This window comes from Spermophilus citellus, assembly GCF_964194105.1.
Source record: "Spermophilus citellus genome assembly, chromosome: 7".
NCBI classification, from domain to species: Eukaryota; Metazoa; Chordata; class Mammalia; order Rodentia; family Sciuridae; genus Spermophilus; species Spermophilus citellus.
In genome coordinates, this window is record NC_138188.1 from 154,336,982 (window position 1) to 154,361,217 (window position 24,236).

At 45.1% G+C, this 24,236-nt stretch overlaps 1 protein-coding gene across 2 annotated transcripts in view; it reads right to left on the reverse strand.

Moving 5' to 3' along the window:
• The window catches only part of URB1 (URB1 ribosome biogenesis homolog), a 70,912-nt gene that overhangs the window by 24,756 nt on the left and 21,920 nt on the right, over positions 1-24,236 (reverse strand). For both annotated transcript variants that reach the window (XM_081300952.1, XM_081300953.1), the window contains exons 11-24: positions 22,197-22,370; positions 21,243-21,372; positions 20,529-20,645; positions 19,062-19,174; positions 16,987-17,106; positions 15,303-15,419; positions 11,611-11,749; positions 10,462-10,632; positions 9,328-9,521; positions 7,387-7,605; positions 6,592-6,771; positions 4,538-5,393; positions 3,392-3,593; positions 2,614-2,800 (exon numbers count right to left, since the gene is read on the reverse strand). In XM_081300952.1, coding sequence (XP_081157078.1) covers positions 2,614-2,800; positions 3,392-3,593; positions 4,538-5,393; positions 6,592-6,771; positions 7,387-7,605; positions 9,328-9,521; positions 10,462-10,632; positions 11,611-11,749; positions 15,303-15,419; positions 16,987-17,106; positions 19,062-19,174; positions 20,529-20,645; positions 21,243-21,372; positions 22,197-22,370 — 2,919 coding nt within the window. The remainder of the gene's footprint in view (positions 1-2,613; positions 2,801-3,391; positions 3,594-4,537; positions 5,394-6,591; positions 6,772-7,386; positions 7,606-9,327; positions 9,522-10,461; positions 10,633-11,610; positions 11,750-15,302; positions 15,420-16,986; positions 17,107-19,061; positions 19,175-20,528; positions 20,646-21,242; positions 21,373-22,196; positions 22,371-24,236) is intronic.

Genomic DNA, 24,236 nt, shown 5'->3' on the forward strand with positions numbered 1-24,236 from the left:
TAATAGACTTCACATTCCCACAATGGATGAGTCCAGAAAGCAGAAAGCATCATTTAACTGAAAGAAGCTACTCTACTCATCCCATTCTAAAATATATGTTCTCTCTGCTCCAGCAGTTCCTCTTTCAGGTATTCAACTGGAGAAAAGCGATCAAATGTGCAAAGACATAGCAAGCGAGATTCATCACGTATGCTTTATAATAACACACTGTACTCTTCCTAACAGCAAAAACTGGAAAGCCACTCACAGGTGCAGCAATACATGTTGCTGTTCATCTACCTGGGAATGACCACTGTACCATGACAAAGGTCAAGGCAGTGCTCAGTCACTGGCATGGGAAAGAAATTTCAAAATATGGTATTATGTTAAAAAACCAGACCAAGGGCTGGGGTTGTGGCTTAGTGGTATTTTGTGGGAACGAGCCACCTAGCACAGGCAAGGCCCTGGGTTCAATCCTCAGCACCACATAAAAATAAATTAATTAAAGATATTGTGTCCAACTACAACTAAAAAATAAATATTAAAAAAAAAAACCCAGACCAAACCAACAGCTAAAATACTAGGTTACATACAGCATGCACAATATGATTCTATGAAAACCTAAAATCACACTTAAGTTTTATCTCACGAGCACATACATGTGTACACATACATGCACGTAGATATATATAGCAAGATCTCTGGAAGGATGTACACCTAACCTATAGTAGGATGGCCTCTAGGTAATGGGAGACTATTGATTTTCTTCTTTGTATGTTTCGCAATGCTTTATATTTGTAATGAGTGTGTTTTAAATTTGGTTGTATAGTCACAAAACCAGCAATTCCAAATTTTCATGTGACTAGGGAAGGGGACGTAGGCATCATACAATGGAGAAGTACTCAGCAACAAAACATAACAGACTACTCATTCCCACAACAGACGAGTCCAGAAGGCTCATTTAACTGAAAGAAGCCAGACACACAAAAGGGTTCATACTATGCTGTATGATTTCAAGTCTATGACCATCTAAAACAGGCAAAATAATCTAATGCTGACAGAAATCAAGAGTGGTTGTTTTCACCAGATGTGGTGGTGCATGCCTGTAATCCCAGCTACTCAGGAGGACAAGGCAAGAGGATCACAAGTTCAAGCCCATCCTGAGCAACTTAGTGAGATCCTGACTCAAAATAAAAATAAAGAAAGAAAAAGGGTTAGGGGTATATCTCAGTGGTAGAGTGCCCCTGTTTCCATCCCCAGTATTTGGGGTAAAAAAAGAATGATGGCTTCAGAGGGAAGCAGGTTTGGGGAAAAAGCACAGGAATCATCCCCAAGATGAAAATCCTGGACAGGAGTGTGGGGTACACAGGTAATATGAACTATACTTAACAGTTGTGTATTTCATGACATAAATAATATCTCAACTAAACAAGAGGGAAGGAAGGCCCAATCCAGTGCCTGTCCCATGGCTGGGCAGAGGGGAGGCCCATGAAGTTGGGCAGCACTCCCTCTGGCTCCACGGCCAGTAGGCACTTCCTGCTTCCACGGCTCAGCTCTCCCGGTCTCAGGCATGATCCTCCCCTCTCTCAGTTCTGCCATGTTTGAGTTCCTTAAATTCATAAACCTGTGGCATAAAATTTCATAGTTTCTTAAAGTAACTAAATAAGTACACAGCTTGATCTATGACCTAAAAATGTATTTACCACACACTTGTTCATTTTTACCGCTTTTCCTATAATTACTTTAAGTCTTAGATTCAGAGTTTAATCATGAGTCTAGGACTATTAATGCAATTTGATACCAAGCGTCAAGAATAACTCATATACTTTTGCTAAACTTTGGGATGTTAATTATTTCTTTGCAAAATATAGTGTTTTTCAGAAAGGACACTTTGATAAAAGGGAACAATGACCAAATATTTCCTATTGTAATGAAAAGTATCAACCCACAGACTCAACAGTTCACTGAACCCTAAGCACAAGAAACCTGAAGAAAACTGCATTAAGATGCATCATAATAAAATTGCTTTAAACCACGTTTCAAAAAAGTAAAAATAAAAATAAAGTCCTAGAGGGCTGCAAGTGCAGCTCTGTGGTAGAGTACCTGACTAGTGTGCATGAGGTCCTAGGTTCAACCCCCAACCCAGGAGTGGGGGTGGGGGGAATCAGCCAGAGGAAAAAAGATACAACAGGATGAAAAATAAAATTACAAACTAATATCCCTCATGTTCTCAGAAGCAAAAATACTTTATGGAATATATAAAACATTAAAATCAAATTACATGTATATAAAAAAGATAATGCATCATGATCAAATATGTTTATCTCAGGAATGCCAGGTTGATTTAACATTCGATATCCAATTAATATAATTTACCTTATTAACAGAAAAACTGAAACAAAGAACTTACCAAAAATCTCAGTAGATACAAAAAAGTACTTAACAACATACAGCAGTCGATCCTGATGTAAGACAGTTCATCAGTTCCAGGGCTGCCCATCTGCCACTCTGCCTGGACGTGGCCCCTCTTACATCCTACCATGCTACTTGGCTGGAAATGTATCTGCAAAGCTTGGTTTATCTAGCTTACTGTCCCTTAAAGGTGTAATCAGGATTGTAAAAAATGACACCTACCAACAACTCGGTTAATCTGAGCAGCATCTGCCTCTCTTGTTCCTGGGTACTGGCATCACCTAGTTGGCTACCACTGAAGGATGTGACCAGCCACTGCATGCAGGACTCTAGCAGGGTCTTCCTCCAGGCACTCAGCTCTCCTGAGGACCCCTCCAGGGCTGTGGAGACCGCGTCTGCCACGAGCCAACTGCAGCAGGAGAACAGAGTTGCAGAGTTAGAGGATTCAACCCAACCTTGAAAAAACCTACACGGGAACAATGCCCTGAATCCTGTTCCCCATCCTAGGAACCACAGGCTCCCCACAATTCTTAAACACCAAAGATGCACCATAATGCTCACAACCAACAGTATCAGCAGAGAGAAGGATATGTTTATGTCTAGACTTTATCTAGATCAGGGTCCCTCCAAGTAGGCACTGAGACATTTAAGGCCGGATAATTCCTTCTTGTAGAGGGCTGTCCTGTGCATTACAGTATATTTAGCAGTATCCCAGCCCCCTCTGCCCTCTGGATGCCACACCCCTCACCCTAGCTGTGACAATAAACAAAGTCAGATATTGCCAACCAACCCCTGGGGGGAAATCACCACCAGTTCAGAAGCTCTCGGAGATGTGCCTGCTCCAGCATGGACAGTCAGAAAGACAGTTCTTGTCAGAACAGCTCCTCACCAACCAGCACAACAGGACAGCAGCTATTTTTCACTAACTTACTTCATAAATACTAAAGAGAAAAGTGAAGCTGAGAGGAGACCAGCCATCTAACGACCCATGCCCTCCTACCTCTTGTGACTGTTTGGAGTCTGAAGCAAGCTGGGCAAATGGTCCATGAGCATTCGGAGACCTTTGGCTCTTGCAAATGGGACCAGCTGGGCCAGAGTTTCCTGAAGCAGCCCAGACTCTGGGGGCCCATTAGTGCTGAGAAGCCTGTCCAGCAGCTGTTTCCACAGGGTCTTCCTCAAGACAGAAATGACAGCAGAGGACACTAGGACAAAGACACCATGCAGAGGTCATCACACAATGCTCAACTGAGCTAGCCTGGACAGCAGCCAGCTGCTGTTAGGTATCCTGTGATGTCACTCTGGTAGCCTGAAACAGGCCATAGCAATAGTACTGGCATCAAGGAAATCAGCAAATGCTATACATCTGCCTCCACCCAGGGCCAGCTGTTAAAGTTTCCATCTCATCAGTCAACATTCTTGACAAATGCTAGAGCCCAGTGTGCCATGTATGCCCCAGATCTAAGTTCATAAGACCATGAGTACTGAAGTTCTGAACTACCACAGGACTCATTTTCTAAGGTGCAGGAGCAGGGAGGGTGCCCAAGGAAAGGTACATCAAGAACTACTGGAGGAAGGCTCCTGCCTGAGGGGCTGTCTTGGTTTCTAAAGCATCTTCACATTCAATACAAAGTTATACAAAACAGGCAAAGCAGCAAGGGAAAAGGCATTTGAGCATTTAACAGAAAAGAAATTAACTGAATTGAGGCAATCAGAAAGTACATCAGAACTGAAACCAAGCGGGGTAAAGAAAAAAGAAAGCCAGAACCACATTGTCCCACATGACACCAACTCACCATCTCCCCTGGAGGTGGGGACAGTGCAGTGGACAAGGCATGGCCTAGCCCTGAATGAGTCCTCAACTTGGCAAGACACAGCCCCAGACCCTGACTACGGCCCAACCCTGGCCCTTCACACAGGGTAATAAGGGGGCACCCTTGCTTTATTCCCTAGGTTAGGAGAGGTGGAAGGGTGTTGGGAATTTCTCAACCTTCCTCAATCTTCAGAGCTGGTCAGATGCTGGAAGAGCAAAAAGAACTAAAGCACTCAGACCAGGATGCTGAGGGATTTTAAAAATGAACATGCACCACTCCTCCTCAAGCCCCTGACCTGTAACATTCCAGTTGCCCAAAGCCAGCCTTCTCCATACCTCTCGCTGGGCGCAGGAAGAGGCCCTGAGTCCTGCACTGAAGGTACAGATGGATGAGGGGAAGGAAGCTGTCCAGATCCTCCTGCAGGCGGAGCCCCACACTAGCCTGCCCACACCACAGCTCAAACCTCAGTAGGTGGGTGCAGCTCTGCTGAAGGAGCAGGGCAGCGATGCCAAGGGCCGCCTGTGTCCGCTGGGCCAGGCAATAGTCAAGCAGGTCGGTTGCCACCACGGAGGCCAGCACAGGATCTCTCTGTAGAGTGTGCAGGAACACAGAGTCCAGTTCATCCACAGCTAAGGTTGGGAGCAGAGGCCCCAGTCCTCTCACATACTCAGAAGACCAGAGGAACTTGTGGCTCTGTAGCTGGTCCTGAGGGCTGCCAGTCAACAGCTGCACCAAAGTCTTTCCGAGAGCGCTCAGGTGTTTCTCCTTCCCAGGGGACTTCGTGGGTCGCTGGGCCAGCAGGTGGGCCTCAGGTAGGTCCAGCAAGGCCAGAGTGACCTCTCGGAGCTGGGCACCTTCCATGTATGGATGCAGTTCCTGCAGGGCCTTCAGCTGTGGTAGGGTCTTGGGTAGTGATGTGGGTGGGCCTGCTGTCCTGGCTCGCAGCTCCCTCAACACACTTTGGGTGATGGCCTCTGAGTACCTGGCCAGGAGGCCGAGCTGACCCGTGTTACGAAGGATTCGGGAGCTCACCACCAGCAGCTGAAGGGCCCCGGTACTAAAGTGGGTCGCCAGGAGCTTCACGAGAATGGGGCTGAGCGTGTGAGGGGGCAGTGCCTGCTGCTCCAGGGCAAGAAACCAGCCCTCCAGTGTCGGATGTCTGAGGATGGCCATTAGCACCTCGTCCAGTGTCTGAAACAGAGACAGTGACATACTTCATATGAGGCACAGGGTCAAGGAGGAGTCACAGCTGCCAGGGAGCACTCACTGCCATGAGAGTGAGGAGGAGGCAGCGCTATAGCCCTACTGCTGACCCATGGTGGGGAGATAGAGTGCTCCTCCCTGCAAGGCATTGACCCAGGTTCACGAGCATGTCTGATGCAACCAGCCAGAGTGGACTTACTGTAGGGCAAAGCCGCTCTCCCTGGCCACCCAATGCAGAGGGTGGGCCACACACAAATGCAAAATGTGATTAAGATAAGCCACCTTCTGGTCTCCCAGAAGCCTTGCCCTGCAAAATCTGGTAGAGGGATGTGGTGTCTCCCGACCACTGGGATCAAGTGGTCACAGCTCAGACCATGTGTCTTGGGAAGGTGTCCTGACTGAAGTTAATCCTGCCTCCACCTCAGGACACTTGGCCTCAAGGGACTCTGAGAAACTAATTCTGGCCCAACCAAGTTTAAAGCACTGCCCAGAGAGCAGCTCTTGGCTAGTTGGAGAATGACTTGGTTCAGCTGTCCTGTGGAACCCTGCTGAACCTGACTTCTGGCCAGGAATTCCCGTAGTCCACAGGGACAGGAATGCATTTTCTTACCTCATTTTTCTTAAGGGAGGAGCTTACCACCTTCCCAACAGAGCTTTGCCAGTTGGAAACAGGGAAGACACATCTCTCAGACATCAAGATAGAGATCAAAATAAAAATGTTATCTCAACAAGACTATGAATAAGGAACTTGCTTGCCTTTGCAGCCCAGCAGAACAGCTACATGGCACACTGTAGAACACATACCCGACCCACCTCAACAGCCTGCTGCACAAGACTAAAGACAGGAGACACACGCTGCTTCTCAGAGCACTGTACTTCCTGTGCTCACAAAAGGGCTCCCACTGCCCATTCTGGTCAGCACAGGCTTCCCAAGAGGCTCACAGCATGTGATGTGAGGGGGTGCTTGCAGAGGGAGGGGGTGACTGTGCAGAGGACTAACTGGAAACCCCCCCTGGGTGGGGGTTATGAGGTCAACATCTCTGCGACAGTTTTCTGCATTTCACTACTGTTCTTTAGTAAACACATATATGTAATCAGAAGCACACACACAGAAAGCCACTATCTATCCCTCTCTGTGACCTTAGGGAAAAGGCTAACAGGCTGCCTATGAAAGAGGTGGTAGTACCTGGTCATCAGCCAACTCCAGTGAGGCCACAGACTCCATGTCCAGAAAAAGGTCAGACTCGGCCTGGGCGGCCTCACACTTCTGTCGGTTCTGGGCATCCAACTGTTCACAGTGGATAACCAAGAGCCTCAGGAGGTCCAGGAAGAGCTGTAGGAGGGGGGGCCCCGCACTTCTGCCCAGCTGTGAGGGTGAGAATGACATGAGTCTCAGAGAAAGGAGGGCTCCTGGTGACCCAGCAGTGACTTCCAGGTCCCTGGCTAATCAGGAAAGAAAAGAAGACTCAAGGGAGCAGGCTGAGATGCCAAGGCCTTTTACCCACAGTGTTTGTGAACAACCACCCTGAGTCGTCTCTCAAATGAGAGACCTGTCTTCCTGACGTGGGTGAAACACAAAGGATTAGTTTGGTTAAGGGGGATGAGACAACCTTAACCTAACCTGGAACACTATATACCACAACAGGGAAAAGCTCGATGGTCAGCTACTGGATTAATCAACTCAGGAAAGGAGGGGGCCTGCCATGCTGCTGACCCAGTCGACTCTAAGAGGGGCAGGGCCACCCCATGCCAAACTGTGGCATCTACTGCCAAGAGACATGCTGCTGCCTCTGCACGCCTGCTCCAGGAAGGAGCGGCCAGCATGGGGGAGACACAGCTGGGTGTCCAGATTCCTGAGTCACAGGCCTGCTCTGTGGCCCCAGAACATTAGAAATCCTGTCCTGTGGTGGGGACCAGCTCCAAGGCCACATTCCCTGCAGGCAGAGCGCTGGGAACATGAGGGCTGGAAGACAACACTGACCTGGCCGAAATTCTCCACAGTGGTCCTGAGGCAGAGCAGCACCTGCTTGGCTGAGCGCAGGACTTGGTGTTGGGCAAGGTGTGGGATGGCGGCCTGCAGCTGTGCCTGGATGCGCTCTTCCAAAAGTGTCTGGCTCTCATAGGCCGTCTGCAGCAGGGCAGAGAAGCAGGAGGCCTCTGGAGGTGCGTGGGGTACAGGGCTGCTTAATGCCTGTAGGAGCTGAGGGAGACAGCAAGAGACAGCATAAAAGACAAATTACCATGACATAATGCAGTGTGTACAGGTGATGAACTCAAGGTGACACACGTAACAAAGGACACCTCATGAAAATCATGCTAAAGACTGAAAACTGTGTGGCATTTTAGTAGACTTAATTCCAACACTACCAGCCCCACATATTTTCCTAGAGTGTGTTTCTGCTGACAGAGCATATGGCATCTAGAGGAAGGCACAAAGACCCTGCAGAGCAGAGCCCTGTGCCACACAGACAAGGTTTTAACTACAGGATACATGATCCCCGGAAACAGAAAAGCCCAGCCTGTTGAGGGGCCCTTGGAGCTACTTGTCTCCCATGAGCCCAGGGACCCGTATTTTGTCAGAAGGACAGGAAAACAACAAACAGAATGAAGGGAAATTTCTGGAGCCAACCTGTCTCAAACAGAAGCTGTTCATTTCTTCTGACAAAACTGCCTACTGCCCTCTTTATTTACTCCACATAACTTATGTTAGCATAACTCCAAACACTTAACTTCCCCAGGATAATAAACCCAATGTCACACATGCCCCCCAAACTCAGAGGTTTTCAAAGTGGGGTTCCCAGACCAGCACAGCAGTACCACCAGGATAGGCTGAGAAGCACTGATTTTCAGGCTCCACCTGGGACATGCTGGGTCATGCTGTGCATGCCAGCCAAATCTGAACAAGCCCCAGGGAATTCCAATGCACCCTAAAAGTGGGAGCCTCTGCTATACATACACAACTGAGCAGGGACGCCAACACGGAGTGTCCAGAAGAGGCAGCACAGAGCATCCAGCAGCTCCACACTAGCAACCAACCACCTGGCCAGAAGCTTGGCCTCTGTGCAGAGCAAGGTGGCAGCAGCTGTTACCAACATGGACTCTAGAGCCAGAATGCTGGGACCAAATCCTGACTCTAACCTTGGCTGGTTGTGGACTCATTCTGCCTCAGTTTTCCCATGTATATAAAGGGTGGTAGTAGTCTTGACCTACTTCTCAAGAGTTGTTGTTAGGATTAAAGGGCTCAAAATACACACAGTGTGCTTAGTATGGGGCTGGGAATGCACTAATAAACAGAAAACATGCAATCAGTGTGGCTACTGTTCAGAAAAAAAGGGCCCTAACCGGTCTGCTTTCTCAGCTACAGTGAAATTTAACGAAAACACAAAAAATGCATACAGCAAAGCTAACTCTGGCTCCACACAACTTTTATAAATACTCTGCCCTGAAGCTAGAATCCCATTATAAGAACATAGCCTCCACCAAAAAAAAAAAAAAAAAAAAAAAAAAAAAAAAAATCCCAGTTTAGCAGAATGAAACCTGCTGGGGACCTTGAATGAGCAGGTCTGCCAGTGAGCATGGGAAATCTAGGACAATGCTAAGGTTCACAGAAGACAGTGACAACAAGTCACACACCAGTCAGTAAACAAAAAAAGAAAGACAACCTACTGTCCTAAGCTGAAACAGTGATAAGCCAACCGTCATCACTATGGAACCAGTGGGAAATGTAATCTTGCTGGACACTGAGTCCTCTGTGTTTCAGTCATATCAGCTGAGCAGCAGTGTCACCACTTAGCTTCCTCTCTTACATAGGGGAAACTTGAAGGTTAGCAACTTCTCCCTGCAAGCTGTACAGCAGTGGCACAGGCAGCTATGGCTCATAGGAAAAAACCCTTTGCAGGAGCAGCGATCAGACATAGCTCACCCAGGGCTCTCGGGCCTGCTCTGGGATCCAAAGGCTGTAGTATCTGCTAAACCTGGAGAGCTGAGGGCAGCAAGGTGGGCCTGGAGGCTCAAACTTGTCATAAGCCTGGAGGAGAAGACACAGAGCCAGGGGGTCCCTCTGGGTGTGGAGGAGGTCGGTCAGCACTGCTGTCAGATACGTCACGATGCTTTCCCCTGCAAAGGAGCAAGATGCGTGTGGGAAAAGGCCTGCCACAAGTGCCTTCCTAAGGGGCACCAAGACTACCTTCTTCCACAACTATACAAGACCCAGAAAAATTCAAGCAATTCTATTAGGAGTCACATGCCCACATGGGGAGGTAGGTGTTACAGCACAGACTGTTGTAAGCTCTACTTTATTAAACAGACAGTTCATGGTCAGATCTCAGGTCCTGAGGCAGGGAAGCAGCATATAAGAAGCAAGTCCAAAGCCACCTGGACCTAGGACTTTCTATGTTTCACTAGGCCCTTCCCTCTGCCTCCGCACATGAGCCCCTCTTGTGGGTAGAATGGGGCTGGAAGGATTTGTCCCTTCCAGGCCACAACATCTCTTGCTTAATTGTCCACTCTCTCCCCTTTCCAGTGATCCTCAAAGCCACATGTTGAGAGGGCACAGCTCTAAATCAAGAGCAACCTGGATTCCTGAATCAACTACTGGAAGACAACCACTGGGAACAGCCTGTAGTAGATTATGACATTAGACCCCTGACTGTAGGGTCTGACCTATTACGGTAGCAAAGCCTGGATTGTCCTGCGACCTGTGGATGCTTCCTTGGGTCTGAGTTGCCTGGAAAACCCAGCAAGTATGAAGGACTCATCCTCATCATCGGGATATCAAAAATAGTAAGCTAGGCACAGTGGCACATGACTGAGTCCCAGCAACTCAGGGTGGAGGCAGGAAGACCACAAGTCAAGGGCAGTCTCAGCACTTGCCTCAGGACCTATATGCTGCACTCTGAGCTCTGCCAGGCAGGCAGGCAGTTATTAGTCTGGTGGGTCTGAACTCTTGCTGCCTGGGGTTCTTAGTGACTGTTTCTAGAGCCTCTGCAATCCTACTCCTCGAGACCCAGCTGGCCCAATGCCACCAGAATAGCTGACTGTACGCAGGTACAGGTACCTGCTTCATTTTCTGTCCCAAGGAGCAACTTATTCCTGGCTTCCAGGGCTGCAGGGACCACAGCACTGAATGGGAATGTGAGCAGGATCATGTCTTCATTTAATGAGAATCCAACTTCCTCATCCAAGCCTTCATTGCCCTCCACCAGGACGTCCACCATGTCCAGCACATCTGAGACAGAAGAGAGGAGAAGGGAGTCCAACTGAGAGAAGAGCCACCAGAAGACCCCAGTCAAACAGTCCCACAGGGTTTAAGGTTATTGCTGCTGGGAATAGGGCGTTCCTGCTGCCTGAGCTCCCGTGGAGTTCTCGGGAGATTCAGAAAGTATTTTGGGAAAAAAGCCTCGTGGAGTAGGTGAATTGGGCGGCAGCAGAACTGGGATTTCCCCAGAACGTGTGTAGAGGCCGGTGTGAGTTCGGGAATAAAGAATTGCTGTTTGAATCTACAAGGTGTGTGGTGGCTCGTGATTCTGTGCCCAGCCAAGACACTGGCAAATATAGTCAGATTCTAAACAAAGACACTGCCTAGGAAGTCTTTATAATCTCTGACAAAGTGCAGAATATTCAGCCAAGTTGAGAACAGATTGAACTATTCTCAAGTATCACGAGAAACCCAGGGATTTTAAACTGGAAAACTAGCCAAATTTGAGATGCAAGAGTCTGAGGATTAAAGCACAGACCAGAGCCAGAGAGTCTGGGTTGAAATCCTGACTTTACTCCATTGTAATTGCATGAGCTTGAACAAGTTTCTAAACTCTCTAGGTACCTCAGCTGCTTCATCTACATATTATGAGGACCAGGACCATAATACCTTCCTTTTAGGTAAGGTTTACCTGGATTAAGATCAGCAGTGTGGTCTTGCCCAAAAGTTATTTATGAGGTTTACATGATTAAGATTTGTAAAAAGCTTGCAAAAGCACCTGGCACAGAGTAAACAATCCAGCATGTAACTTCTGCACATACTGCTCATTACATAAACAAATGCATCAAACTTCTGGAATAGGCAGATTTTTGACACCAAGAAACGGGTCATCAGCACTTTGCCTGAGGCGTTAGTGCAGCCCCATTCTCTGTGGCTAATATACCACTGTGGCTTGATCTTCAGAACACAAGCTGCACAGCACGGAGGGAGGGTTACCTCAGTACCTACCATCAATGTGGGACACAGGAATGCTGGCATCGTCGGCATCTTGCTTCGTCATGGTGGCCTGCAGTGTACTGGCCTCCTGGACAAAGTCAGATGCTTTGTCTGTGTATGAATAAGGATTTGCCACCAATGTCAGTAAAATCTGGGCAGTAAAAAGCCAAATGGAAAACATTTAGATAGTCATGAGTTTTGGGGAAAAAAAGGCCAAAAGCCAATGGTCAAAAATCAAGAACTAAAAATGTTAATAGTCCTTAGTGAGTAGTTTTATTGTAAAGTTCTTGTTTTTTTTTTTTTTTAACTTTTTATTAGATTTAAAACAAAACAAAACAAAACAAACCTCTGTTTTGTATACTGTTCCTCTAATACTGCATTTAGTCTATTCCTATTTCCCTGTGCAAAAACTCCTGAAAGGAAATGAAACAGCAAGCAGTGACTTACTCCTTTTTCATAGATCCTACAACTGAGTGGATTCTGAGGTATCAGCAGAATTAAGAAGCCAGCTGAAACTAACACCAATACTCCTCAAACTATTTCATGAAATAGAAAAAGAGGGAACACCTCCAAACACGTTCTATAAGGCCAATATGACCCTGTTCCAAAACCAGTCAAAGACACATCAAAGAAAGAAAACTTCAGACCAATATCTCTAATGAATATAGATACAAAAATTCTCAATAAAATTCTGGCAAACCAAATACAAAAACGTATTAAAAAGATAATGCATCACGATCAAGTGGGGTTCATCTCGAGGATGCAAGGTTAGTTCAACATCCGAAAATCAATAAATGTAATTCATCACATCAACAGACTCAAAGATTAAAATCATTTGATCAGCTCAACAGATGAAGAGAAAACATTTGACAAAATACAGCACCCCTTTCATGTTCAAAACACTAGAAAAACTAGGGATAACAGGAATATATCTCAACATTGTAAAAGCTATCTATGCTAAGCCCCAGGCCAACATCATTCTAAATGGAGAAAAACTGAAAGCATTCCCTCTGAAAACTGGAACAAGACAGGGATGCCCTCTTTCACCACTTCTCTCTAACATAGTTCTTGAAACTCTAGACAGAGCAATTAGATAAAAGAAATTAAAGGGATATGGATAGGAAAAGAAGAACTCAAATTATCACTATTCGCCGACAATATGACTCAATACTTAGAAGACCCAAAAAATTCTACGAGAAATCTTCTAGAACTAGTAAATTAATTCAACAAAGTAGCAGGATATAAAATCAACACCCATAAATCATAGGCATTTCTGTACATCAGTGACAAATCCTCAGAAAGAGAAACTAGGAAAACCACCCCATTTACAATAGTCTCAAAAATAAATAAATAAATAAAATACTTGGGAATCAACTTAAGGAAAGAGATGAAAGCCCTCTACAATGAAAATTACAGAACACTAAAGAATTAAAGAAGACCTTAGAAGATGGAAAGATCTAACTTGTTCTTGGATAGGCAGAATTAGTATTGTCAAAATGACCATACTATCAAAAGCACTATACAGATTCAACGCAATCCAAATCAAAATTCCAATGACATTCTTCATAGAAATAGAAAAAGCAACCATAAAATTCATCTGGATAAATAAGAGACCCAGAATAGCCAAAGCAATCCTTAGAAAGAAGAATAAAGTTGGTGGCATTACTATTCCAGATGTTAAACTATACTGCAGAGCAATAGTATCAAAAACAGCATGGTACTGGCACCAAAATAGACCTGTAGACCAATGGCACAGGATAGAGGACACAGGGACAAACCCACATAATTACAGTTATCTCATATTAGACAAAGGTGTCAAAAACGTATATTAGAGAAAAGATAGCCTCTGCAACAAATGGTGCTAGGAAAACTGGAAATCCACATGTAACCAAATCAAATTAAAACCTCCATCTCTCACCATGCACAAACTCAACTCAAAGTGGATCAAGGACCTAGGAATTAAACCAGAGACCTTGTGCCTAATGGAAGAAAAAGTAGGCCCAAATCTCCATCATGTCGGATTAGGCCCCAACTTCCAAATAAGACTCCTATAGTCCAAGAATTAAAACCAAGAATCAATAAATGGGATGGATTCAAACTAAAAAGCTTCTTCTCATCAAAACAAACAATTAGTGAGGTGAATAGAGAGTCTACAGAATGGGAGCAAATCTTTACCACAAGCACATCAGAGCACTAATCTCTAAGATATATAAAGCACTCAAAAACCTTAACACTATTAGCATTAAACAGAGACATGAGGCGGGAGGGAAAGGGAGAAAAAAAAGGGAAATCACATGGAAATGGAGGGAGACCCTCATTGTTATACAAAATTACATTTAAGAGTTTACAGGGGAATGGGATAACAAACATGGAGGGAAATGAATTACAGTAGATGGGGTAGAGAGAGAAGATGGGAGAGGAGGGGAGGGGGGATAGTAGAGGATAGGAAAAGTAGCAGAATACAACAGTCACTATTATGGCAGTATGTAAAAATGTGATGTGTAACCGATGTGATTCTGCAATCTGTATTTGGGAAAAAATGGGAGTTCATAACCCAACTGATTCTAATTTATGAAATATGATTTGTCATGAGCTTTGTAAAGTTGTGAACATCCAATAAAAAAAAAATATATATATATCAAAAAAAAAAAAAAAAAAAAAAACCTTAACACTAAAAAACAAATGACCCAATCAATAAATGGGACAAGGAACTGACAGACACTTGTCAGAAAAGGATATACAATCAATCAACCAATATATGAAAAAATGTACATCATCACTAGCAATTAAGAGAAATGAAAATTGAAACTAAGATTTCATCTCACTTCAATCAGAATGGTAGCTATCAAGCATACAAACAACAATAAGTATTGGTGAGGATGTGGGAGAAAAGGCACACTCATATATTGCTGGTGGGACTACAAATTGGTGCAGCCAATATGGAAATACGGAGATTCATTGGAAAACTTGGAATGGAACCACCATTTGACCCAGCTATCCCACTCCTTGGTTTATACCCAAAGGACTTAAAAATAGCATACTATAGTAACGCAGCCACATCAAAGTTTATAGCAGTACAATTCACAATAGCTAAATTGTGAAACCAACCCAGATGCCCTTCAGTAGATGAATGGATAGGAAAACTTTGGTATATATACACAATTGAATATTACTCAGCATTAAAAGAGAATAAATCATGGCATTTGCAGGTAAATGGATGGAATTGGAGAATATAATGCTAAGTGAAGTAAGCCAATCCCAAAAAACCAAAGGCCGAGTGTTTTCTTTGATATGAGGATGCTGACTCATAATCGTGAAGGGAAGGAACATGGGAGGAATGAAGAAACTTTAGATAGAGCAAAGGGGAAGGAGGGGAAGGGAGGGGCATGGGTGTAGGAAAGACGGTGGAATGAGTTAGACATCATTACCCTAAGTGCATGGATGAAGATATGAATGGTGTGAAAATACTTTGTGTTACAACCATTGACTTGAAAATTGTGCTCTATATGTGTAATATGAAATGAATTGCATTCTGCCGTCATATATAACAAATTAGAATAAATAATTCAATAATGATAATAAAAAAAAGAAGCCAGCTGAGATAAGGACCCTTCTGGTGCTGGCCCATCACAATCTCTGAGGGTGCCGAGAGAAAGCCACACATACTCCAGAACACGTCCCTCCTTTTAAGGATCTGGGCTTACCCGTTCCAGAAACTGAATCACAGTTTCCTTGCTCTCCTCTGCAGTGCTATCCAGGTGCTCCAGCCAGAGCTCCAGCTCCTTCCATGTGTGCTCGAACACGCCTGTGTCCCGCAGGATCTGTGAGCAAGTAATACCACAGCATGGGTCAGAACAGAATCCACTTTCCATGGGAGCCATGGTAGTTTCATGCTTCCCCAGCATTAAGTGGAAACCAGGGAGCATGAATGTATTATCTAAAGGTTCAGTTTAAAAGTTGTTGCTTCCAAATAATCCCCATTATGGAAGGAACCTAAGAAAAGGAATCATTCCATGGTCTATCCAAGACAATGCGATTCCCCTCTCACTGCTGCTTAGTCCTTTCCCCCATTTCCTGAATTTATAAGGGGAAAGAGTCGATTGCCACTTAGGGGCTGGCATTCCACCTGGATTTTCACAAAGACCTAGGTAAACGTGGAATACCTGACCCCTCATAGCAACTCAACCTTTGGCCTATAGGAAACCCCCAAGGACACAGTCAGGCACGCCATAGCATTTCAATGTGGTACCTCAAGACCCAGACCTGAGCAAGAAGCACCACCACCAGAACAGAATCTGGTACCAGGCAGGATCTGAATCTATGGGGCTGAATAAATGACACCCCTAATGATCTGATGACAGAGACTTGAGGAGTTAAACAGCCATATAGCACAGAGCCCTGTAACGAAGGGCGTGCACCCCAAACCCTGCAGTGTATCAATTCCACTCATCTGCCACTAGTGATGATAAAATGTATCTGCCCTTGAGTTCACACCTGCACTACCTGAATGGAAAGGGCAACCTGCAGGAGCAAAGACTCAGCCATGGTCTTCAGTAAGCTCAGGTGAGATGGAGAAAGTAAAGTGAGATCATCAACCCTTCAAATAAAGTGAAGTGAACGTGGTTTTTGTAGCACCCCCCAAGATATTTTTTGCAGAGCAAAAATGAGGCAATAGATTCCCTGCTATACTATAGCAAGTACAGTGTGTAATATGAAATGAATTGCATTCTGCCGTCATATATAACAAATTAGAATAAATTTGTGTATACTTGTTTATACTTACTATACTATAGTAAGACCTGAGGCAATTGTGGAAAAGTGAGAACCACATATGAGAAAGAGAAGTAAACAAAGCCCTCATTCTCTCCCACTGACTTTGGTGACACCTGTGCTGAGGGTAACAGACAAGATCAAAAAGGTTGAAAGCTTCACAGAAGGCAGAGTCCAGGGATGAGAGAGCAAGCATTGACTATTAAATGGTTCCTAGAGTACATATGGTATTTACTGAGTCTACAATGTGCTAGGCTACTACTTTATTACATTTAATCTTTTCTAACACCCTATGGTTTTATTGTCTCCATTCACCATGGGAAAACAATTCAGAGAAGTTAACTAGTTTATCCAGGCAACCCAGGAAGATATAGAACCAAACCAGAATTCAAATCCAGGAATCACACTTCAAAGCCCATGTTTTATCCCGTTACCATGCTGCTTCTCAAGAATGCAGCTAAGACACACAAAATTACAACTACCCTAAAACCCTCTGCTGTAAACTTTACAAGAGTTCCCATACAGTTCCTGAATTCAACAATTGCTCACTAAGCACTTACTATAAGGAAGACCTATACAAATGCTTTCCAGAATTAAAACCTGGCAGAAGATGCTCACCTTTATGATCAGAAGTTTGGTCAATGACTTGAGCTGTAAATGGCTACTGGTCACAAACATTTTCATCAATAAGTAAAACACTGATCGTTCTCCTCCAATAATTTCTATATCTGGGCCTTCCTAGAGATTGAATAATATATTTTCAATATGTGTAATTTTATATATATATATATATATATATACACACACACACACACACACACACACACAAATATACATACATTAAATTTTAGTATATAATTATATATCATAAAAATAACAAGGACCATTACTTGCTGAGGAAACAGGTAACTACATGTCCAGTATCCTGCACCTCATCTCATTTTAACTATCATTCAGCAAGAGTACAGTTATTCTACACATAAGGAACCACAACTTATTCAAAACCCCCCAACAGCACCCTTATAACAGCAAGTCAAACAGTAAAGCACAGGCAGCCCTCTCCACGTGCTGGCAAAGTTCTAGGCTCAAACGTTCAAAGTTCTGAACTCAACCCCTTTCTCCAACCCTGGAGGTGGTGGAATAGCTGCTACCCTATCTTACAGATGTGGGAACTAAAGCACCAGAAGGTAACTAGCTGTTTTATGGGAACCAAGCTTAGGGAGCCCTGGAGTAGACACCGTATACTTGGTGGGTGGTGAGGAGGGAACTGAGGCCATCCGACCCTGTCTAAGGGTGCAATGGGTTTACTTTATCAGACTGCTTGTGCAAATATAATTGACTACTTATATGCAACTTATGCTCCTAAAAGGCTTTTGGGTTTAGAACACATGCCTATATATATAATTATATATCATAAAAATAACGAGGACCAAAAAGAAGTGCATGGAGCTCCAAATCCCCAGCTCATATTCTGTCGAGTCTGCAAAACTCACCATAGCCCTTGGCAATGAGGATGACACTAAACATGTAAAGTGCTGGGGTCTCAGCCTAGCAGACCACGTCAGCAGATGCATCTTACAAGCATAAGATGGAGCACAGTATACAAATTAATGTCTTTAAACCAGTTCTGCCACAGCAAGAGGCCTCTGGTCAGTCTCCAACTAAATCATCAAGACCATTAGCCTAGTTCAGCAAGAGTGAAAAACAGTCAACAACACTTCCCACTTAGTGCCTTTCTGGCGTGGGGTCCAGTGCCTCACAGCTCAGTAGGAAGCTGACAGAAGGATTCTGAGAGGTATGCCTGGGCCCCTCCTGGACCCCAACTCACAGCTGGGACCTTGAACTTGTGCTTATTGCCCCAGCACCTTGTCTCTAGGTGGTGGGAACAGAGCAGCCCTATAAAGCATTTGCACACAGCCTAGCACATGGGAAGTTCTCAGGAAGAGTGGGCTTCAACTGTGATGAAGGGAACCTTAGCAAGATGACTGCAGGGGGGCATACATGCCCAGCAACACAGCATTCTTAGATCCTTCTGGAAATACCCCTTGTATAAAGTCCAACATGCCTTTCCATGGTATTAGTTCCTACAAAAATTTAACATAAGATCTAAGTCATTAAAAAAATGTGAGCTACTAAGAAGCAATGCTTAGACAATGCTTAGTCTGGCTGGCCAGTTTTCTCTCACTGCACAGGAGTAACAAAAAAACACGGGGGTTGTTGTTTTGGTTTTTTTCTTCAGTACTGGTAATTGAACCCTATGATGCTCTACTACTGAGCTATATCCCCAGATCTTTTTACTTTCAAAAATTTTGAGACAGGGTCTTACTAAGTTGTCCAGGCTGACCTTGACTCAGATCCTCCTGTTTTAGCCTCCCAAACAGTTAGTGTGTATCACTGCACCCAGCTGAACATCCACAGGAAAACACCTCCTTCCTGCATCCTGAACTTCCCCCCATGAGTCAACATCATGCTCTACAAAAGCTCCTAGATGTTCCTGAGATACAAAGTGCTGTAAGCAGTGTTTGTTGACCTTCCCTTAATCCTTTGCTTGACCTGGCTTGGTGTCTATTCCCATGAGGACAAAGGAGAAGTAATGTATTTTATTTACATTTTTTTTTTTTAAATGACAAGAAAAACAAGCACTGAGATAGAAGCTAACAAGCCCAGCAAGTCTGGAGATCTCTACTTCCCACCTGTGCCTTCAACCACAGAAACTTGCTGGCAGGCAGCTCCAGGGCCACCTTTAGCATGTGGTGCTGCAGGATGGGTGGCACCTCCTCTCTCAGGCCCTGCTCGGAGATGATGCCTGTGATGGAAGTGAAGAACGCAGATAAGAAGTAAGCCAATCCCAAAAATCCAAATGCCATAGTGGGGTTAGGAGGGAAAGCATGGGATGATTAGACAAACTTTAGATAGGGCAAAGGGATGGGAGGGGAAGGGAGGGGCATGGGGGTAGAAAAGATGGTAGAATAAGATGAACATCATTACCCTAAGTACAAGCATGAAGACATGAATGGTGTGAATATACTTTGTGTACAACCAGAGATATGAAAAACTGTGCTGTATATGTGTAATAAGAATTGTAATGCATTCTGCTGTCATATATAACAAATTAGAATTAAACACAGACAAAGAGTCATTCAGGTGTGGGTGCCTGGCAACTGCTACCCTGGCCAAAAGGACCAGATGAAGAACCCCATATCTAGAAAGAAAAAAGGATGTGGGTCTGTCCTCATGTCCTATGCTCCCTCACACAGGTTATATGAGAAATGCTGCCCCTGACATGCCTTGCTACCATATCCAAATTCTTCAATAAAAAGCTCAAATTTCCCTTGCCCAAAATAGCCCTTACCCATCACTCAGCCCACGCTGGCCTTGGCCTATACCTGGAATCATGGCCTCTAAGTGTGGGCCCTCCCTGATGTTATTCCTTATATGGGATGCAGGCCTTACTGCCCACGGGGCAGGTGTTTTGTGGACAGAGAATGTCCTGTGGTCGCTGAGCCTTATCCTTTAGCCTGCTCTTTGGGTTTGTCCTTTGCTTGGGAAGGATACAACTACTAAGTCCTAAATGGCAATATTCTAGTATATTCTCAAGGCAAAGAAAACATTTCACCTTCAAATAATTTAAAAAGCTAATTACAGCTCTTAAAAAGGACTATTTCAATAGCTTATATAAATGCCAAGAATGGTATTTTTGCAAGTCTTCCTCTGTAGGCCCAATAGCAAAGTCAACTTTATCAGGCAAACCTGACCATTAGGGAGCCATGACCAGACAAGCATAACGTTACTTTTATGAGAAATGTTTTGAACCCAACTCATTGAGGTAAAAATACGAGATAACTACTTTCAAGTGCCTCTGCATGAATGGTGTGGGATGTCCCTTCCATGGGGCTTTCTTTTCTGCAGCATGCTCTGCTCCCTTGAAAGTCAGTATTACAGTTAATGTCACCCGATCTGGGCTGTGGATTCAGGCTGGCTGGCTTCTCCCCTCTTCACACTTACTGCCTATGCTAAGTGTTCAGTTAATATTTAATATGCCGGTAAACCACCCCCAACTTTCCTGATCCTCAGTCTGAAGCTCTGCTCACGTTTATCAGTGCCTACTTCAGCCTCGTGGTGGAAAGAGCAGCAGCTTTTCTGCAACCACTAATACAAACCTTTCAGGAGCTTGCTGAAGTCAAAGTTGTACTGCATGACCATGTGGGGGACCACCTTCTGGTAGAGGCATATGACCTGGAGCAGAATGGCTTTCAAAAGAATGGTTTCTGCACCGTCTGCACCAAAAGAAAACAGGCTGGATTAGGAAATGTCCTTGTTCTTGGATTTCAGCTGGGAAGTGGCTGAGCCACCTGTGACACTGTATAGCGATCAATAGCATACTGAACACTAAGGCTGCCGATATATCCCCATGACAAGATGTAAGGCATCAACACACAAAAAACGCTAAGACTATTGAAAGGGTGGCTGCTCTCTCTGTGCTTTTGTGTCCTCATCTGAGCACTGGAGATATACAGCAGGGCCCATGCCTATAGGACTTCTGTAAGGATTCAACAGGATCTAGATAGGAGAGACAAAGTTCATTACCTGGTCAACAAGGTCAAGTTAATATATTTTAATATGAGGGGGACCACGTAGCCCAGCTCCATCTACAGAGCAAAAGAGCCCCCTAATCCACACACCTATTGAGTGAAAGCCCAGAGCATATGACACACAGAATTCAAGTTTTCAGAGAGTCAGTACTTGCCCTAAGCCAAAAAAGGACAAAAGATACATTCACCACCAGAGGGGCCCCTCTAGGTAGGAGCCATCCCAGGCTACTGTCAGCTCTTTTCTGGGCAAACAAGAGATTCCCCCCATCCAGAAGCCCTTACCACTCTGGTGAGTCACATCGGCAGCTGGAGTCCTGTCACCTCTTTTCTTTCCTTTCATATCATCCTGTTTTGTCTCTTGCTTTTTAAGTGACTGCCAGACCCACACGATAGTGTTCAGGTCTGGCAAAATCTAAATAGGAAAAAGCCAATAAATCATCATAGTAAACAATGAAGAGAAATAAATGAACCTGAGTATACTAACAGGAAGCAAGATGCAGAGGGGGAGGGGCACGTGTGCATGAGTGTGAATATTAGTACATGAGTGTTAGTGCATAAGAAAAAGGTGAGAGGCTGGGTGAGAACAGGCCCACATTCTTTTAAGCTCTGTTCTGTGGTGTAATTTCTGGAACTGTACACAGGCTTTGGTGAAAACAACAGAGCTAATAATGAGAACAAGCCCCTGAAGACTCATTCAGCAGGCTAGACTATGGGCCTGAAGAGATGATTCCTGAGGACCAGCTCCAGGGCACTTGGCCCAAACAACTCGGTTACTCTCAGAGCAGCTGACAAGTTTATAAGAGTCTGGCCTTCCTTATTAGCAGAATCAGCCAAGGGTGGGGGCTTCCCTAGTCACCTAGCCCCTTCTCATGTGGGTTACAGTACACTCAGCAGATGTGTGCAGCAGTGGGCCACTGGACAAGGGAAGGGGCACAACAATGGCCCCTGATGAGATACAAGGTCCCACCTGAACCAGAACTCCACCACCAGTTCTGTGGGAGACCAAGTGCATCTTCTGAATTCTTACCTTGCCCAAGCACTTGTGGACTGTGCTAACTGTGAAACACATGTGGCACTTTTATCAGCTAATCCTCAGCACCTGTGCCATATTCTGCCTGCTGGCTCAAGGACACGTCACTTGGCTCCCACCCTCTGCACTTCCAGCTCAGCCCCTTCACCCTGCCCTACCCAATGGTGAGGTCTGTAGGGAAAGGCCAAACCTGGGCCCGTGCCTACCTTGCTCAGGGCTTCTCTGAAGAGCAGCACAAACTCTCCCATCATCACGGCTGTGTACACGCCTGATTCTTGCCATAACTCTTTATTCAGGCAGTGGTCAATGGTTTTTAATGCTCTTTTCAAAATGACAGAAACAAGGGATAAAGCTGTGTATCTCACCGATGTGCTGTCCAACTGGGAAGAAAAAAGGCACTGAATCCACAAATGTCTCTAGATTTCTAAGCACTGGGTTGGCTGGCTCTTGCCCCTTCCTGGGTTACCACTAGGGAAAGCCATGTGAGATGGATGAACTCTACACTGTGAGACCTGGAGAGCTTGTGCCCCCAAGATATCCTCTGGGTCAAACCTCGGCAGCTGCCAGGAAAGTGGTTATTAACGGTTTCTGTGTTCTGTTTTCAGTAAGCCTTCTCTGACAACCAATCAGACAACACAGATTATCTGCATTAAAAGCACAAAATCTCACCAGAACCCACCCACTGCTATTAAAAGCATTCCACGTCAGGGAGATGGCAGAAAAACACGTCAGATTCTTCATGAAGAAAAAACACCTCCAAACTCAGTGAGTAAATGCTGTGATTCAGAAGGTAGCGTGTCTCTCAGAGGTTCAGGTGCTGGAAGCGTAGCTCCAGTGTGACAGCACTGACCTACGGAAGGTGTCAGATCATGGGGGGCCATTCTTAAAAGGGCTACAGAGGCCCAGGCTCTGGCCCAGACCAATTCAAGTGAACTGTGCATTCTCACATGATCCTAGTGATGCCACATTTGTTGGTATGGCAGCTCTGGGTGGGACACTCAAGATCTGAAGTGAGGAGGAACAAATGACCTCCTAACTAAATTTGAGTCTAATAACCACTACGGCTTGGTGTCCCAGCATTGCCATTAGCTGTGGATTTATTCCAAGTGGGCACACAGAATGTCTTGAGCCAGTACTGTCTGCAACCCCACAATTCCTTTAAAAGAAGGCCCCAAGCAAGGGCTCGAATGACACTAGAGGGTTGAGAACAAAGCCCAAGCCCCTTCTCACAAGTCCTTCTTGTTTCCTGTTTCTAAAATAAACTAACTCTTCAGCAATTTTTGAGGCAACACCGTAAGGGAGAAAACAAAAACAACTGATAATTGTAGTCCCCAGATCCACTTATACCAGTGGATCCCACTCATATGAAAAAGGGTGTCTTGGGAAGGACACCTGGGAACACGGGCAAGACTGGGGCTCAATGGCCCTGGGCCTGCACAGGATGGCACCGCCAGAAGAGGACTGTGCCCTCCCTCACTCCCTGAATCACTCCGTTGAGAGGATCTTGAGACAGCACTGTAAGGGAGGGAGAGAGGCCAGCCTTTCATCTTTCAGAATGCCAGGAGGAAGCAGGTGGGAGCACAAATGCAGCCCTCAAAAGAGCCATACCTGATCTATTCCTTTCAGTTCCATTTTCCTGTGAGCCCCTTGAGAAATATTAATGTTTCCCACAAAACATAGGAACAAGCTAGATAGGCCCTCATTTTCTTATGAGGAAAGAACAAAGACCTTTCTGCCTCATCCCACATGGGCGTCCTCTCTGTTCCTGACCCACTGCCCAAATTCAGCACAAACCTGGAGGAAACCAAAAGATTCAATTGCACTGTCTACACCACTTTATGGTGACCGTGCCATCATCACTGGGCCAACTCATGTCTGTGTGACAAAGCTGACCCTGTTCCTACTGACATCATACATTCCAGCTTACTTGAAAGGACAGAGGTTCCCCCTAGATGCCTACTCTCCCCAGGAAGAATTTAGTCGCTCAGGCCTAAAAGAGACTGGCAGGGCCCAGAACCCAGTTGTGCCAACGACTCACAGCCATTTACCTAAACCTACGATGCTGTGGTGAAACATATACAAGCCCTTTCAGCATGTGGCTCCTGATGGGACCTGGGGACCTCTTTAATAAATTAAAATGTAAAATATAAGTACCTATTTTTTTTCACTAACATGTCCTTCAAAAATGCCTGAAAACAAATGTTCCAATGAAATCTTAACACCAATAATCTGAATCAAAAAAGAAA